This window comes from Plasmodium relictum (assembly GCF_900005765.1).
Source record: "Plasmodium relictum strain SGS1 genome assembly, contig: PRELSG_00_v1_132, whole genome shotgun sequence".
Classification (NCBI taxonomy): Eukaryota; Apicomplexa; class Aconoidasida; order Haemosporida; family Plasmodiidae; genus Plasmodium; species Plasmodium relictum.
Window position 1 is genome coordinate 1 of NW_021628811.1, and position 16,532 is coordinate 16,532.

A 16,532-nucleotide genomic window follows, 5' to 3' on the forward strand; every position below is an offset into this window, starting at 1 on the left:
ATTTTGATTGTACTATAACTTCTTCAGACATTTTCTCCCTTGATTTACTTGCTATTCCACTAACTTCAAAAGAATGGGCATTAAGATCGAATTGTATTTCTAATTTTCTAGCCATATCTTCAGATATTGTACGCAAATAAGCTCCAGAATCAAGTAATACATCCATTATTTTCCCATTTATCTTGAAGTTTAATTAAGCTTTTTACAATGATTTTTATGACCTTCATTCCTTTGAACTCTGTTTACAGATATTTGTTTTTTCTCTGTTTCTATATCATCTTCTCTGTTGTTCAATTTCTTTTCAGAATTTTCCAGGCTTAACTTATTAATTATATTCTTCTTCTTGATAAATTTTTCTTCATCATTTCGTATTTATCTCTATGGTATTTTTCTTTTGCCTTTTCTCTTTGCTTCATACGATATAATGCTAACTTTTCTAGATACTTCTTAAACATATCTAGTTTCTTTATATCAGTTTCATTTTTAAATAATTGGAAAATAAAATCATCCCCTTTATCTATTTGGTTTATTAATTGCCCGTTGGTTAATAAAATTTGTTATTAACTTTTTGTAGTACACTAAGCTAGTTAATAAAAAAAAAAAAAATAAAGTTATTTTTTTTTTTTTTGTTTATTTTTATTTATATACATCTTTGTAATTAAAAAAAAAAAAAAAATTAAATATATTTTTTTTTTTTTGTCGAAATTATTTTTTTTGTCATGTTATGTTTTTGACTTTTATGTTTTAAAAAATTAAATAAGAATTAATGTTTACTTATTAAAACTTAAGAGATAAAAGAAATGTTTATGTATTATTCAATGTATATTTTGAAATAACATTGAATATAATAAAATTTTGACTTTATTAATTATTATAGTTTGTCTTTATGTTTTTAATTAAAAGAATAACTAATTCTTTGTAAATAAAACCTCATTCATAACAGTTAATAGGCCTATTAAAAGATGCAGTAATATTTAACTCAGATTAAATATTATACATCATAAAAAAACTATATATATATATAATAATAACGAATATATATATATATATATATAAACGTATATTTAGTTATACATTCTCTTTGTTAACTTGTTTGTTTAGTACTCTAGCAAAGTCATTAAGCGGACAATTAATAAATCAATTATATATAGAATCTATAATATAAAATTATAAAGGAGTCCTATAACTTGCTTTTTATTAACTTGGATATTCATTACTTTTATCCAAGTCATTGAATATCCAATTAATAAATCACTATCTGAATTATCTGAAAGTTCCTTCATTTCGATGCCAGATTCTGCTAAATTTCTTATCCGCTGCATTTCCTTATATTTCATAAATTTAAGTTTAAATTTGATAAAATATAAAAAATAATTATTATAATATTTATTACGACCATAAAATATTTTTTTCATAAAAATTACTATTATGACTTATAAATAATTAAAAAAAAAAATAGTCAATAAAACGCTTCTTTTTTTTTTTATCTAGTATAAATTCTATTACTGAAAAATAATAGAGTAAAATTAAGTGGACTTTCATTTGGAATTTCTTTAATCATCAATATTTTTAGAATATTGGCTAATAAAAGATATTATTAACCTTTTTTAATACATTAAGTTAGTTTACTAGTTGAGTAGTACAAGTCCACCATGCACTGATGCTAATTAAAAAAAAAAAAAAAAATTAAATTATTTTTTTTTTGGTTAATTTTTGTACAAAAAATTAATTAAATAATTAATTTTTTTACTTAAAAACTTGATCGATGGAAATATAATGTTTATGTAATATTGATTTATTAATTGGCTGTTTAATGACTTTGCTAGAGTATTAAATATATGAATTAATAAAAAGCATGTATAAATAAATATACGTTTTTATAATATATATATTTATGCTTATTATATATATTATGTTTTTTTTATGATACATAACATTTATGCATCATTTAAAATTTTAATTTGTTAAATAATTTTTATATTTAACAAAAGTTAATTATGTTTCATTAATAAAAAATGTTATCCCCCAAAAAAAAAAATTATTGTTTTTTTTTTTTAATTAATTACCAAAATGTAAAAACAATAAAAAAGAAACAAACAAAAAAAAATATAACTATATATATATATATATTTTTTTTTTTTTTAACTAGTGATTTATTAATTGGCCGTTTAATGACTTTGCTAGAGTATTAAACAAGCAAATTAATAAAGAGCATTGTTTAACTAAATATACGTTTTTAAATATATATATATTCCTTTTTATTATATATACATAATGTTTTCTTATGATACTGGTTAATAAAAGATATTATTAACCTTTTTTAATACATTAAGTTAGTTTACTAGTCGTATATGTACAAGTTAGTTATGCACTGATGTTAGTTAAAAAAAAAAAAAAATATAAAGTTATTTTTTTTTGTTTGTTTATTTTTATTTAAATACATCTTTGTAATTAAAAAAAAAAAAAAATTAAAAATTATTTTTTTTTTTTGGGAATTGTTGGATGTTTGTTTTTTGTTTTTCGAATTAAATAAAGAATTAACTTTTACTTATAAAAAACTTAATATATAAAACGAATAATGCTTATGTTATGTTCAATGCATATTTTTGAAATAATATTAAATAAATTAGAGTTTTAAGTTTTATTAATTGTTATAAATTGTATGTGTGTTTTTAATTAAAAGAATATACTTATTCTTTGTAAAAAAAAGCTCATTTATAACAGTTTAATGGGTCTATTAAAAGATACAGTAAAATTTAATTCAAATTAAATTATTATACATCATAAGAAGACATTATATATATAATAAAAACAAGTATATATATATATTTAAAACGTATATTTATTTATACATGTTCTTTATTAATTTGTTTGTTTAATACTATAGCAAAGTCATTAAACGGACAATTAATAAATCAATTGGCGACAACGGTATGAAAATCGAAACAGGCGCAAACATAACCCAGTGTATTAACAAATCTAAAATGAACAAGGAATTTTCAAACCTAGGATTAGAAATTTTTGCTGATATAATAGAGCTTTGGTTAATGAATAAATTCATTGCCCTTAATTAATATATAGTTTAAGGTTTGTCTTAATAAAACTTATATATATGCTCGTATTTAATTTTATAATATCAAATAAGTATTTAAAAATTAAATAATTATGTCTTCTCTAGGAGTGCATTGCATGCAAGAAATCAAGATATTAGAACCTTGATCAACTGGTCAATGAATAAATCCATTTCCCTTAATTAATATGCATTTTAATTATTTAAAATTTAAATAATTATGTCTTCTTTAGGAAAATATTGCATGCTAAAAAAATAAGTTATTAGAATCTTGATTAACTTAGTGTGTCTAATTATTGTTCTTTTTTTAGACACATCTCGGTTATAATTATATTGTGTCTTTTTTTTTATTTTTTTTTTTTGCATGTTTTAAAAAAAAAAAAAATTATTATTTTTTTTTGAACTTATATGGATTTTTAAAATTTTAGTGATTTAATTAATTTTGTATTATAAATAAAATCTATGATACAAAATTATAAAGGAGTCCTAAGATTTGCTCTTTATTAACCTGGATATTCATTACTTTTATCCAAGTCTTTGAATATTCAATTAATAAATCAATTGGTGTCCAAAGCAGGATTAGAAGCCCACTGATTTATTATTTGGCCGTTTAATGACTTTGCTAGAGTATTAAACAAACATATTAATAAAGAGCATGCATAACTAAGTATACGTTTATATATATATTAATTTATATATATATATAGTTTTTATGATGCATAATATTTAATTGAGTTAAACTTTTTTACATCTTTTAATAAACTTATTAATTTATTCAATATTATTTCGAAATATACATTGAATATAACAAAATCATTATTAAGTTTTATCTTTTATTTTTATAAAAGTTAAATATATTTTTATTTACTAAAAATTTTCTTATCATCTTCCAAAAAACAAAAAAAAATATGTATATACATATATTTTTTTTTTTTTTATTAGTGTCAGTACATTTTAGTTTGCACATACACATACAATAAACTAGCTTAGTGTACTACAAAATTTATAATATCTTTTGTTAATCAGTTAGTGCATGGGTAACTTGTGTATACGCGTACAGTAGCCTAGCATATTGCATTGAAAAAGGTTAATAATAGCTTTTATTAACCATACTCCAACACTTAGGGGAAGTAATGATATTACTTATATTTTGCTCTTTTTGGCTTGTTTTATAACTTCTAACCCTTTTCGTATTTCTTTATTAATTTTCTTATCCTTATTACTCTTTCTCAGTTGTTTCTGGTATTATTTTTGAGAAATATGGGCATATACAATATATTCCATATACCAAAAAACAAGGTGCTTCTCCAATAGCACCATGAGGGGTGTTATTATATATTAAAACAGCATTTCTAATTATTTGTTCAAAAGGGAACTCTTCTTTTTCATATAACGTTTTAAGTATATAGTCGAGACTTTTATGAGAACTTTCATTTATACCATTCCCTTGTGGATAATATGCACTAGTATGATATAATTTTATCTGCGGTTCATTAATAATATAATCTTTAAATTCTTGGCTCATATATATATTGAACCTCGATCGGTTAAAATACTTCTAGGACATCCAAATATAGGGATCCATGTATTTCTTATAATATTTATTGCATCCTTAGATGTAGGAGCTTTATCTATTACATCTGTTAACATAAAACGTGAATAATGATCAATCACTACTTGTATATAATATTCTTTACCTTTCCAAGTTCTAGGACCTATAATATCTAGCGATACCATATCAAATATATTAGGTTTTGATAATGCTTGATTTACATCTGGTTTAAATCTTTTGTTACGCATTATTTGACATATTAGACAATTTGAAACATAATCTTCAATTTCTTTACTAATATTAGGCCACCAAAAGTGTTTCTGAATTTTCTTTAATATTTTGTTCGCTCCACAATGTCCTGCAAATTTACTACTATGAAACCAATACATTAAATGTTTTCTATATTTTTCTGGTATATATAGTTTTCCTGTTTCGTAATGAACTGGGAATTCATTCCTCCTTACTACATCTCTTAGTATATCATTCTGATTTTCTCATACTTCATCAGCAATTTCTTGACAAGACGGGATATTATATATATCTTCATATTCTTCTGAAGGTTTATTACAACACAATACCATATAATTTGGAAAATCAGTATCATCTTTTATTGATCTAGTGATCCAATCAGCTAAACTATTTTGTACTCTTTCAATGTATTCAAATTCTAAATTAAATTCAGATAATCTCAGCTTCCATCGATACAATTTTCCAGTATTAATTGAATCCATTCCAATTAAACTTTTAAAATCAGTTTTTATTAATGCTTTAAATCCTTGATTAATAAAAGCTAATATTAACCTTTTTAAGTACAATATGCTAGGTAAAACGAAGTAAAATTTGGTCTCACTAATTGGTTAGTGCTATTCAATTAATCATTCACATGAATAAATTTTTTTTATTAAGTCAAAACTTAAAACTGTATATTAATTAAGGACAATGAATTTATTCAGTCCATAAAAGGAATGTAGAGATTCTTCTACTAATTTTATTTATTGTATAAAATATATTTATACTACTAATACGTAAATTTCATACATATAACTTACATAAATGGTTAATAAAAGATGTTATTAACCTTTTGTAATGTGCAAAGTTAGCTTATTAGTCAAAAAAATACAGATCAACCATGTACTGATGCTAGTTAAAAAAAAAAAAAAAACATATATATAGCTATAATTTTTTTTATTTTTTTTAATTATTATTTTTGGTTGTTACGTTTTGAATTGGAAAGAGAATTAGTTTTTACTGATATAAAAATTAATGTATAAAAAGTGACTATAAGAAAACTTTTTATTTTTTTTAATGAATAAAAAGTATGTTTGTGTTTTGTTAGATTTATATATTTCAAAATAACAGTAAATGAATTAGAATTTAATTTTTGTTATTTGTTATAACTTAATTTTATGTATGTGTTTTCAATTAAAAGAATATACTTTGTAAATAAGAATACATTTGTCAAAGTAAATATGTATCTGTTAAACAATATAGAATATCTTAGTTCAAATTAAACTTTATATATGTGATTAATAAAAGATATTATTAACATTTTATAATATATAAAGCCAGTGTACTAGCCAAAAATGTACAGGTCATCTAGACACTGGCATTTGTAAAAAAAAAAAAAATAAGCTTTTTTTTTTTGCCTTATTGGTTAATAAAAAATGTTATTAACCTTTTATGGTACTGGTTAATAAAAGATATTATTAACCTTTTTTAATACATTAAGTTAGTTTAATAGTCGTGTATGTACAAGTTAGCTATGCACTAACGCTAGTTAAAAAAAAAAAAATATATATAAAGTTATTTTTTTTGTTTGTTTGTTTATTTTTTATTTATATACATCTTTGTAATTAAAAAAAAAAAATTAAATTAATTTATTTTTTTTTTTTTTCAAATTAAATAAAGAATTAATTTTTACTTATAAAAACTTAAGATATAAAAAGAATAATGCTTATGTTATATTCAATGCATATTTTTGAAATAACATTGAATAATTTAAAGTTTTGACTTTATTAATTGTTATAATTTGTCTGTATGTTTTTAATTAAAAGAATAACTAATTCTTTGTAAATAAAAACTCATTCATAACAATTAATAGGTCTATTAAGAGATGCAGTAAAATTTAACTCACATTAAATATTATGCATCATAAGAAAACATTATATACATATATAATAAATAACGAATATATATATAAACGTATGCTTAGTTATACATACTCTTTATTAATTTGTTTGTTTAATACTCTATCCAAGTCATTAAACGGGCAATTAATAAACCACTATCTTATATTTTATATAAATTAATCCATTTTATTCTATAAAGTTTTATAATTTTCTTTCTATTTAAATAAATTCCTTAAAGGACAAATATTAGGGTTGCATGAGGTTTCTTTCTATGTATTTCCACTCTTTTTTACATTTGTCACTATATGCTATAATCCATCTATGTTGTTTTTCTTCAAATTTTGTTAAATCCTTTTTTTTCTTCTTGAAAAAAGCAGAGCATTCTTTATCAGTATGATCTTTTTTTTTAAATATCTTATACTCTCCGGAAAATTTACCACTAATATCTTTTATGTCTTTAATTATTTTATTAAACAAATACTCGTATTTTTCTTGTTCCCATATTCTTCCAAATAGAGAAAGTCTTGAACTATTATGATAACACATATTTTCCCAATATATTAAAATATAATCTACTAATGAGGTTATTATTCTTTTAAATTCTTCTTTAAAATTTTCATGTGTTTTATCCAAGTATTCATATTTATTTATATATTCTGATTCTTTCTCTGCTAGAATCCTTAGATGATCTTTATCAAATTTTGATACATAAATTTTCATATTTTCCTCTTTGAATAAACACTAAAATAAAATTAAAAAATTAAAACGTTAAAAAATATATTTAGATTAATAGAATGTTAATTTAAATAATAATTTTCTTATAAAAATGAGATTAATTTAGATATGAATGTTATATTACTCCCAAAAGAAAACATAAAAGTCCAAGAAATAACATAGTAAAAAGTTTTAAGAAAATGGGAATAATTCTGCTCTTCTTGTTAGCTGTTTCTCTTTTATTTATACATGAATTTGTGGAATAATTTTTTATGGTAGTATTATTCGAATCTCTAAGATATTTAAATTCTATATTTTTAAAATAAAAAGTAATTCTTTCAAATAAAAAACTGTTTTTAATATATTTTAAGTGTGATTTATTATCTGTGACTAAAATCAAGATAAATCTTTTTGATTTTAAAAAAAATAGATAAAATTATATCATAAGAAGATATATATATATCTCTAAAGAGAATTTTTTTTCTTTTAATATTTAAATCAAAATCATTTATAATCCAAAGTTCATATAGAAAAATTATGCATTAATTAAAATTATGTGAATTTCTATAATCCTAGATATTAAATATCGAATGTTACAAAAAAAAATTTTTTAAATATTTTTTTAGAAATTTAAAAATTTAAAAAAAATAAATATACATAAGATATTTATTTATTTATTTTTTTATTTAGATTTTGCTTTTAATAACATATTAAAAAATTTCTTATTTTAGTATAAATAAAATATTTTAAAACTATTTAATATCAAAGTGTTATATTGATATATATAAAATAAGTAATTACGTGCATAAATAGATAAGAATATAAAATTTATACTTTAAATATGTAAAATTAAAAAAATTTAGATAGGATTATTTATATGAACTTTTCATATCAATTAAAATTTTCATTTTTGTTTCATTATCATTTAAATTTTTTACTTGTTAATTATTGAATCAATTTTCATTTGAATAATACTTTTTGCTATTTTCCTTTTCTTTTATCATGCTGATCAACAATAATTTTTATCGTTTTTTAATTATTTTATTTTTTACTATTAAAAAATCTAGGTTTATTTAATGTAAAAATAATTTTTTGAGAACTTTCATTACAAATAAATTAAAAAAATAAAAATAGTATATTGATAAATGCAAAATGAATTTAATAAAATTATTCCTTTTAATTGTCAATATATTTAAGGAAAAAATGATGATAATTCAAAAAAAAAAATAAAATAAATGAGAATGATAAATTCAAAAGATATTCAACAGAAACAAAAAGTGAATTTTAAGAAATGTGTTATATACAAATTTTTTGCTTTTTAATATAAACTATTTGTTTAAATAAAGAGGTTTAAAGATGAATGAGCAAAAGAGTCTGAAGACAATGATAATTGTAATAATTGAGGAAAGTAAACTGCTTATTTTACTTAGAGTTACGATAATGAAACGATTAAGAAATATTATTCAAGATGAAAATGAAAGACATGCATATGTCATGGAAGTTAAAGCTGAAAATATAGAGGAAAAAGTGGAAAAATAAAATCAAGAAGTCACATAAAATTTTATTCACAAATATGATTTATATGATCAGAAGGATATAGATAAAATAAAAACTTTGCTAAAAAAGAGCATTCAACTTTGGAGAATGATTTATTAATTGAATGCTTAATGACTTTGCTAGAATATTAAACAAACAAATTAATAAAGAGCATGTATAAATAAATATACGTTTTTAAATATATATATACTTGTTTTATTATATATATAATGGTTTCTTATGATGCATAATATTTAATTTGAATTAAATTTTACTGCACCTTTTAATAGGCATCTTAAACTGTTATAAAGAAGTTTTATTTACAAAAATAAGTATATTCTTTTAATTAAAAACATACAAATAAATTATAACAATTAATGAAATCAAAACATTAATTTATTCAACGTTATTTCAAACATATACATTGAATATAACATAAACATTATTCGTTTTATATCGTAAATTTTTAAGAGTAAAAGTCAATTCTTTATTTAATTCGAAAAAAAAACAAAAACAAACTTCCAGCAATCTCCCAAAAAAAAAAAATAATTTTAATTTTTTTTTAATTACAAAGATGTATATATATAAAAATAAACAAACAAAAAAAAAAATAACTTTGTATTTTTTTTTCTTTCTTTTTTTTTTATAACTAGCATCAATGCATGGCTAACTTGTACATACACGACTAGTAAACTAGCTTAGTGTACTACAAAAGGTTAATAATATTTTCTATTAACCAACTATTTATACTGATGCCTCAGATTATGCTATAGAAAATTGTATCGATAGAAATTGAGATTATCTGAATTTAATTTAGAATTTTAACATATTGAAGGAGTATAAAATAGTTTAACTGATTGGATTACTAGATCAATAGAAGATGATTCTGATCTTCCAAATTATATGGTATTGTGTTGTAATAAACCTTCAGAAGAATACAAAGATATATATAATATCCCGTCTTGTCAAGAAATTGCTGATGAAGTACGAGAAAATCAGAATAATATACCAGGAGATGTAGTATGGAGAAATGAATTTCTAGTTCCTTACAAAACAGGAAAACTATATATACCAGAAAAATATAGAAACCATTTAATGTATTGGTTCCATAGTAGTAAATCTGCGGGACACTGTGGAGTGAATAAAACATTAAAGAAAATTCAGAAACATTTTTGGTGGACTAATATTAACAAAGAAATTGAAAATTATGCTTCAAATTGTCTAATATGTCATATAATGCGTAATAAAAGATTTAAGCCATATGTAAATCAAGCATTGTCTAAACCCAGTATATTTCATATTGTATAATTATATATTGTAAGTTCTAGAACTTTGAAAGGTAAAGAATACTATATACAAGTAGCAATTGGCCATTATTCACCTTTTTTATGTTAACAAATGTAACAGAAAAAGCTTTTGCATCTAAGAACGCAATAAATATTATAAGAAATACATGGGTCCCTATACTCAGATGTCCCAGAAATATTTTAACAGATCAAGGATCAATACTAATGAGTCAATAATTTAAAGATTATATCATTAATGAATTACGGATAAAATTGTATCATATTAGTGCTTATTATCCACAAGGGAATAGTATAAGTGAAAATTCTCATAAAAGTCTCGACTATATACTTAAAATGTTATATGAAAAAAAAAGATTTAACTTTTGAACCAATAGTTAGAAATGCTGTTTTAATATATAATAACACCCCTCATGGTTCTATTGGAGAAACACCTTACTTTTGTGTATACGGAATAAATTGCATACGCCCAGGTTTTTCAAAAATTACACCAGAAACAACTAAGGAAATGAGAATTATTTATTTAAATGATCGATGGAAAAATGCAAATGAAGATTTAATTAAAATAAAGGAAAAACCTTTAATTAAGAATAAAGAGATTAAAGTGGAAGATATTATATCTTATGAATTATCTGAATATGAAAAAAATCAAATGAAACATTATAGTGGAAGTGGGAAATATAAACCATATAGGTCATTCCCGCATAGAGTAACAGATATCAAAAATGGGAATCTAAAAAACATATCCATTTATTATAGAGGCAAAGAAATACAGATTCCTTTGTCAAAGATAAAACTATTAAACAATAAAACTAATGAAATATATGAAAAACGTATGAGAAATTTAATACAAGTAATTGACCATCGTAAAAGAAAATTAGGTACTTAATAGAAAAATTGTTATTAACCTTTTGTAAAAATACAATGAGTTAAAAGTCAAGAAAATAGAAGTCAGCTATGCACTGACGCTAGTTAAAAAAAAAAAAATAATAAAATTACTTTTTTTTTTTGTCTGTAGACGTTAGTTCTAATTAAAAAGAGAATTAAATTTTTGTTACATGAAAAACTTAATAAAGAAAAAAGTATAATTTTTATGTTATATTCAATGTATATTTTTGAAATAACATTGAATAAATTAGAGTTTTGACTTTTGTTAATTGTTATAAATTGTATGTAGGTTTTTAGTTAAAAGAATAAACTGATTCCTCATAAATAAAAAATCCATTGTAACAGTTTAACATGTCTATTAAAAGATCCATTAAAATTTAAATCAAATTAAATATTATTTATCATAAGAAACCATTATATATATATAGAATAAAAACAAGTATATATGTATATATTTAAATACACATATTTATTTATACATGCTCTTTATTAATTTGCTTGTTCAATACTCTGACAAAGTCATTAAACAGACAATAAATCACATATATATCGTATATTTAATTTTTTATTATCTATTTAATTTCATCTTCATAATTTCTCAATATTTTATATATGCATATCTTTGCTAAGAGATATATTATATTAAAATTTTCACACTTTTTTTTATTATGTATACATTCTTTCTTTAAATGATTTATTTCTTCACATGGTTAATAATTAAATATATAAACCTTTTTCAAAATGAAAAATAATTGTATTCAAACAGAATAAAAGTTATCTACAAAGACTAGCTACTTTATTTCTCTAAAAAAAAAAATAAAAAAATTTAGTACACTTTGTTTAAACTAGAAATGTTAATTTTTGAAAAAATATATAAAAGAAAAGAAAAAAAGAAATATATAATTTTTTTTTTAAATAAGTTTTAAATATATTTGAATTTTATACAATATCATAAAAAAGAAAAATATAAAAGAGAAATTAATGAATTTTATCTATAATGCTTTTTTTTTTTTATTACTTCAAATTCAATTTTTCATTGTTTTTAAATATTAATTATATTTGACAATAAAAACTTTGCTTATTATCATTTCATTAAATTTTTCATCCACAAATAAAAATTTTCTTTATTTTTTCTAAAGTAGTAAATTTATCTTACTAACCCTTTATTTTTTGTATAAATAACTGCTATGTCAAAAAAAGTTAATAATATTTTTTATTATTAATGTTTCGTACACTACTAAAGTTATTAAATATCTAATTAATAAATTAAAAAAAGAGAACTTGTATTTAAGGAGAAATATAAAATATTAAAGAATCAAGATTATTATATATATATATATATATATATATATATATATATATATATATATATATATATGTAGAGTCAAGATATACTTGATTTATTAATTTGTTTTTCTGATACCTTGCTTGAATATTGAATAGACAAGCTAATAAATAATAAATATAAATATGTAAACTTCTCTAATTGAGCATTATCACTTTTTATTAACATATGTAAAAGTTGTAATATTAAATTAGAATTTAATTAATTAAAGATTACTCAATTCTCACAAAATATAAATAAATGTAACTATAATGATCTTTTATATTAACAAAAATATTATACTCATAATGAAATATTATCTCTTTTAATATTTCATTGTACTCTCATATAATCTATTGCGTGCAAGATGTAATTCAATACTCTTATAATTGTCACTTTTTAACATCATAAAAATGTTATTATGAATTTTATTACATATTAAATAAGTAATTATTAAAAATATAATAAATAAAAATCTCTTAATAAAAATTTATATATTTAATCTTAAAAAAAAAATAATATATATATAAAAAAAAGTTATTTTTAATATTAGCTATGTATATCTATAATTATTTTCTATATTCATATATAGCACTTAGTGCACCCTTAACTGATGATATATTATGAGTACATCCATATTTAATATATAAAAAGGTTAACGATAACTTTTATTAATAAATATAATAATGAGGATATAGATTATAATAGAAATAAAATAAATTTTTTATTAAATTAGATAAATGTCTCTTTAAAATGGTTATTGCATCATGAATAATAAAAATATTAATTTAAGTTATTTTCATTTAAAAAGCAATAAATGTTATATTAAATAAACTATTTCACCTTACGTAGAATAATTTATAAAAGTTACGCATTTAATACAAAATTATTTTATTATTAAAAAATATAGTAATTATTTATATATATATTTTTTATTAACTTATTTGCTCCACACCCATAAAAAAGAATTGAACATAAAGCTATAAAATCAATGGTATAACAATGTTTAATATACTTTTAATATTATATTATATTATTTTTTTCTTTAATGCACAAGAGTTCTAGAAAGTTACTTACAATTTTACTCTATGTTTTATTTTTATTTCTTCCAGAATTAAAAGTACCGAAAACAATATAACAGATAAATCAATATACAAAAAGGATAATCTTTGGAATTCTAAATCAGGGGAATAGGTATATATTATAGATAATAAAAGTGAAGTAAAAGATAAAATAGAAGCAAAATATAACGAGCATATTTTTGAAATATTATATCTTTCTAATATTTTCTCATTATATTTTACTTTTTTATTTGCCTGTTTTGCCTCTATTTCACTTTCTTGTTCTACATCTATATGCTCTTCTACTTCTCTTTGACCATTCCTTTGTTCTAATTCCGTTTCTACTTTACACTGTTGTTCACATAATTTTAACTCTTCTTTTCCTTGTCCTACTTTATATATTTTTTCTGCTAATAATCTGTTAGCTCCTAAATTTAATATATTTTTTGAGTTATTTTTGTAATTCCACGATCTAAAAGAATACCACTAAAATAGGAAAAATACATTCGGTGTATAAAAAAATATTATTTCATATTAATAAAGTTTTGATTAAGAAAAATAGCAATAACAAAAAAATATAAATATTTTTAAGTAGTATTATTATCCTACATTATTAGAACATTGTAATACCCAAATTAAAAAGGAAAATATAAAAAGCTTTATAAGAAAATCTAATGTATATTTTTTCTCTTTTTGGTTGTATATTTTAATAGTTGGCATATCTGTGGTAATATAACCTTTATAAACGTGGGAATAAAGTCCTGGATATGCACTAATATTCAAGATAGAATTAATTTTCCTGTTCATTTATTTTTATATATAACTAATATTAATAACTTAAATAAATTAAAAATTAAAATTTCAAGTTCGATATAAAAATGATAAATGTTAAAATATTTATAAAAAAAAATACTTTAAAATATATTAATTTTCCATTTAAAACATTTATAAGAATGTTATTTTTATTATTATTAAAATACAATTGTATAATATATATTTGAGCATTTATGCATTAAATATTTAGCATTAAAATTGAGTACATTTTTTAATAATTTCTCTAAAACAATTATTTCATTCGTTAATAATTTTTTGTTTGCTATAAAATAAAAAGTAGTTGAAATTTAAATAATAAAATTATAAATGAAAAATATATTAAGAATAATATTCATTCATCAAGCAATGTTAATAATTTCAAATTGTATTCTTTTGCTTAAAGTAATATATGTATGTGTTATTAATTCTGATAATAATAGAAAAGAAAATAGGAAATATAAAAATAATTACTTTATGATTTAAATTATAATTATACCGCTATTTATTCTATAGATTTTTAAGACATATATAAATTCTAGAGTAACATAATTTATGATGTTTTTTTTTTTTTTTGATAAATTTATTTGATAATAATTTTATTTTCTATTATAAATTAACATCATAATGATATATAATAAATTAATGTTTAATTATGTGAAGAAATAGAATTAAAAATATGTGCATGTAGTCATTTTTTTATATAAAAATTATTATAAAATACTAAAAATACTTCATAAAAAAAGAAAGAAAAAAAATTAAAAAAATAAACAAAAAAAATAATAAAAATGTATGAATTTAAAAAAATAGTAAAAACAGCTATAATTGTAAATAAATAATAAAAATTATAAAAAAGATATATACTACAAATTACGCATTAATGATGCAATAAATAATTATTTTAATTTTCTTTTAATGATAATATGATCAATTTACTATATATTATCATTTTAACTATGATGAAAAATTATAATTAAATATGAAACTGAGCACATGCATATATATAATTTTGAAAAAAAATAATAATATATCCATAAAAATAAAGGAAGGATTAATAATAGTTACTAATATACATTTATGCATATTACAATAATAAAAAAAAAAAAACAGTTATAAAAATATAAAATATATTCATTTAAAATAAAACTTAATATCAATAAAGATATTAGGCTTTTTTTTTTAAGAATTTGTATGTTTATTGAATTTAAAATTAACAAGATTTTGCATCCTTTAATGCGTAGTAATAATAAGGTAACATAAGGTAAACACTTTAAGTAATGTTAAATAATATCTTTAAAATATTTTGCTCTAATGTTTTTTTGTTCCATGACATATTAACATAATTCATAAATATGTATATATATATAAAATTATTTTTAATTTTTTCTTTTTTTGACAACAACAAAAAAAAAATCCTATTTCTTTTAAAATTTAAATAATTCTTTTTTAAATTCATTTGTTTTATTTTATTCTCTTACTAAACATAAAAGAAATTGTAAACAATAATTTATTATTTTCTTTTAAGAGAAAATTATAATTAAAAAAAAAAAGGGAAATAAACAGGAAAAATGATATTATTCTTATCTCCAGTTTTGGGATGCATCCCAGATACTATCCCTATGTAACTAGAGGTTTTATTATTACAGATATATCAACATTAAAAATATATAATAAAAGAAAATAAAAAAACATATTATATTTTCTTATAAATTTTTTTATATTTACCCTTTTAATTTGGATATTAAAAGGTTTTAATAATGTAGGATAATAATAATAATACTTAAAAATATTCATTTTTTATTTTTTTTACTACTTTTTTAAATAAAAATTATATTAATAAAAAATAATCCTTCTTTTTATATGTCAAATGTCTTCTTGTTATTCTGCTTGGATCCTTGTAGATCGTAGAATTACAAAAATGACTTAATGTATAAAATTTAGAAGCTAAAAGATTATTAGAAAAAAATAAAGATAAAATAATTCAAAATAGAGGATTAAGATGCTACGAACAACAAGACATAAAGGCAAAATATTTAAAACCAGGGAATGAAAAAAGTAAAATAAAGCGTAATATGGATGTAGAACAAAGAAATGAAATAGAAACAAATAATCAAAATGAAAATGTAAAATGTAATGAGAAAATT

At 19.8% G+C, this 16,532-nt stretch overlaps 2 protein-coding genes across 2 annotated transcripts, besides 2 other annotated features; both read right to left on the reverse strand.

The window, feature by feature from the left end:
- Nucleotides 1-4,305: 4,305 nt before the first annotated feature.
- Nucleotides 4,306-5,400: a repeat region.
- A 1,597-nt stretch (nt 5,401-6,997) lies between these two features.
- On the reverse strand, nt 6,998-8,429 carry PRELSG_0013800 (Plasmodium exported protein, unknown function; the record flags this gene model as incomplete). Its single annotated transcript, XM_028677690.1, has 3 exons — nt 6,998-7,492; nt 7,611-7,872; nt 8,404-8,429. 3 exons carry the CDS (start codon nt 8,427-8,429, stop codon nt 6,998-7,000), a joined length of 783 nt encoding a protein of 260 aa, XP_028531343.1.
- Nucleotides 8,430-9,773: 1,344 nt separating this feature from the next.
- Nucleotides 9,774-11,183: a repeat region.
- A 2,407-nt stretch (nt 11,184-13,590) lies between these two features.
- PRELSG_0013900 (fam-h protein) lies at nt 13,591-14,385 on the reverse strand (the record flags this gene model as incomplete). The annotated part of the gene is made up of 2 exons (XM_028677701.1): nt 13,591-14,064; nt 14,188-14,385. 2 exons carry the CDS (start codon nt 14,383-14,385, stop codon nt 13,591-13,593), a joined length of 672 nt encoding a protein of 223 aa, XP_028531344.1.
- Between the last annotated feature and the right edge of the window lie 2,147 nt (nt 14,386-16,532).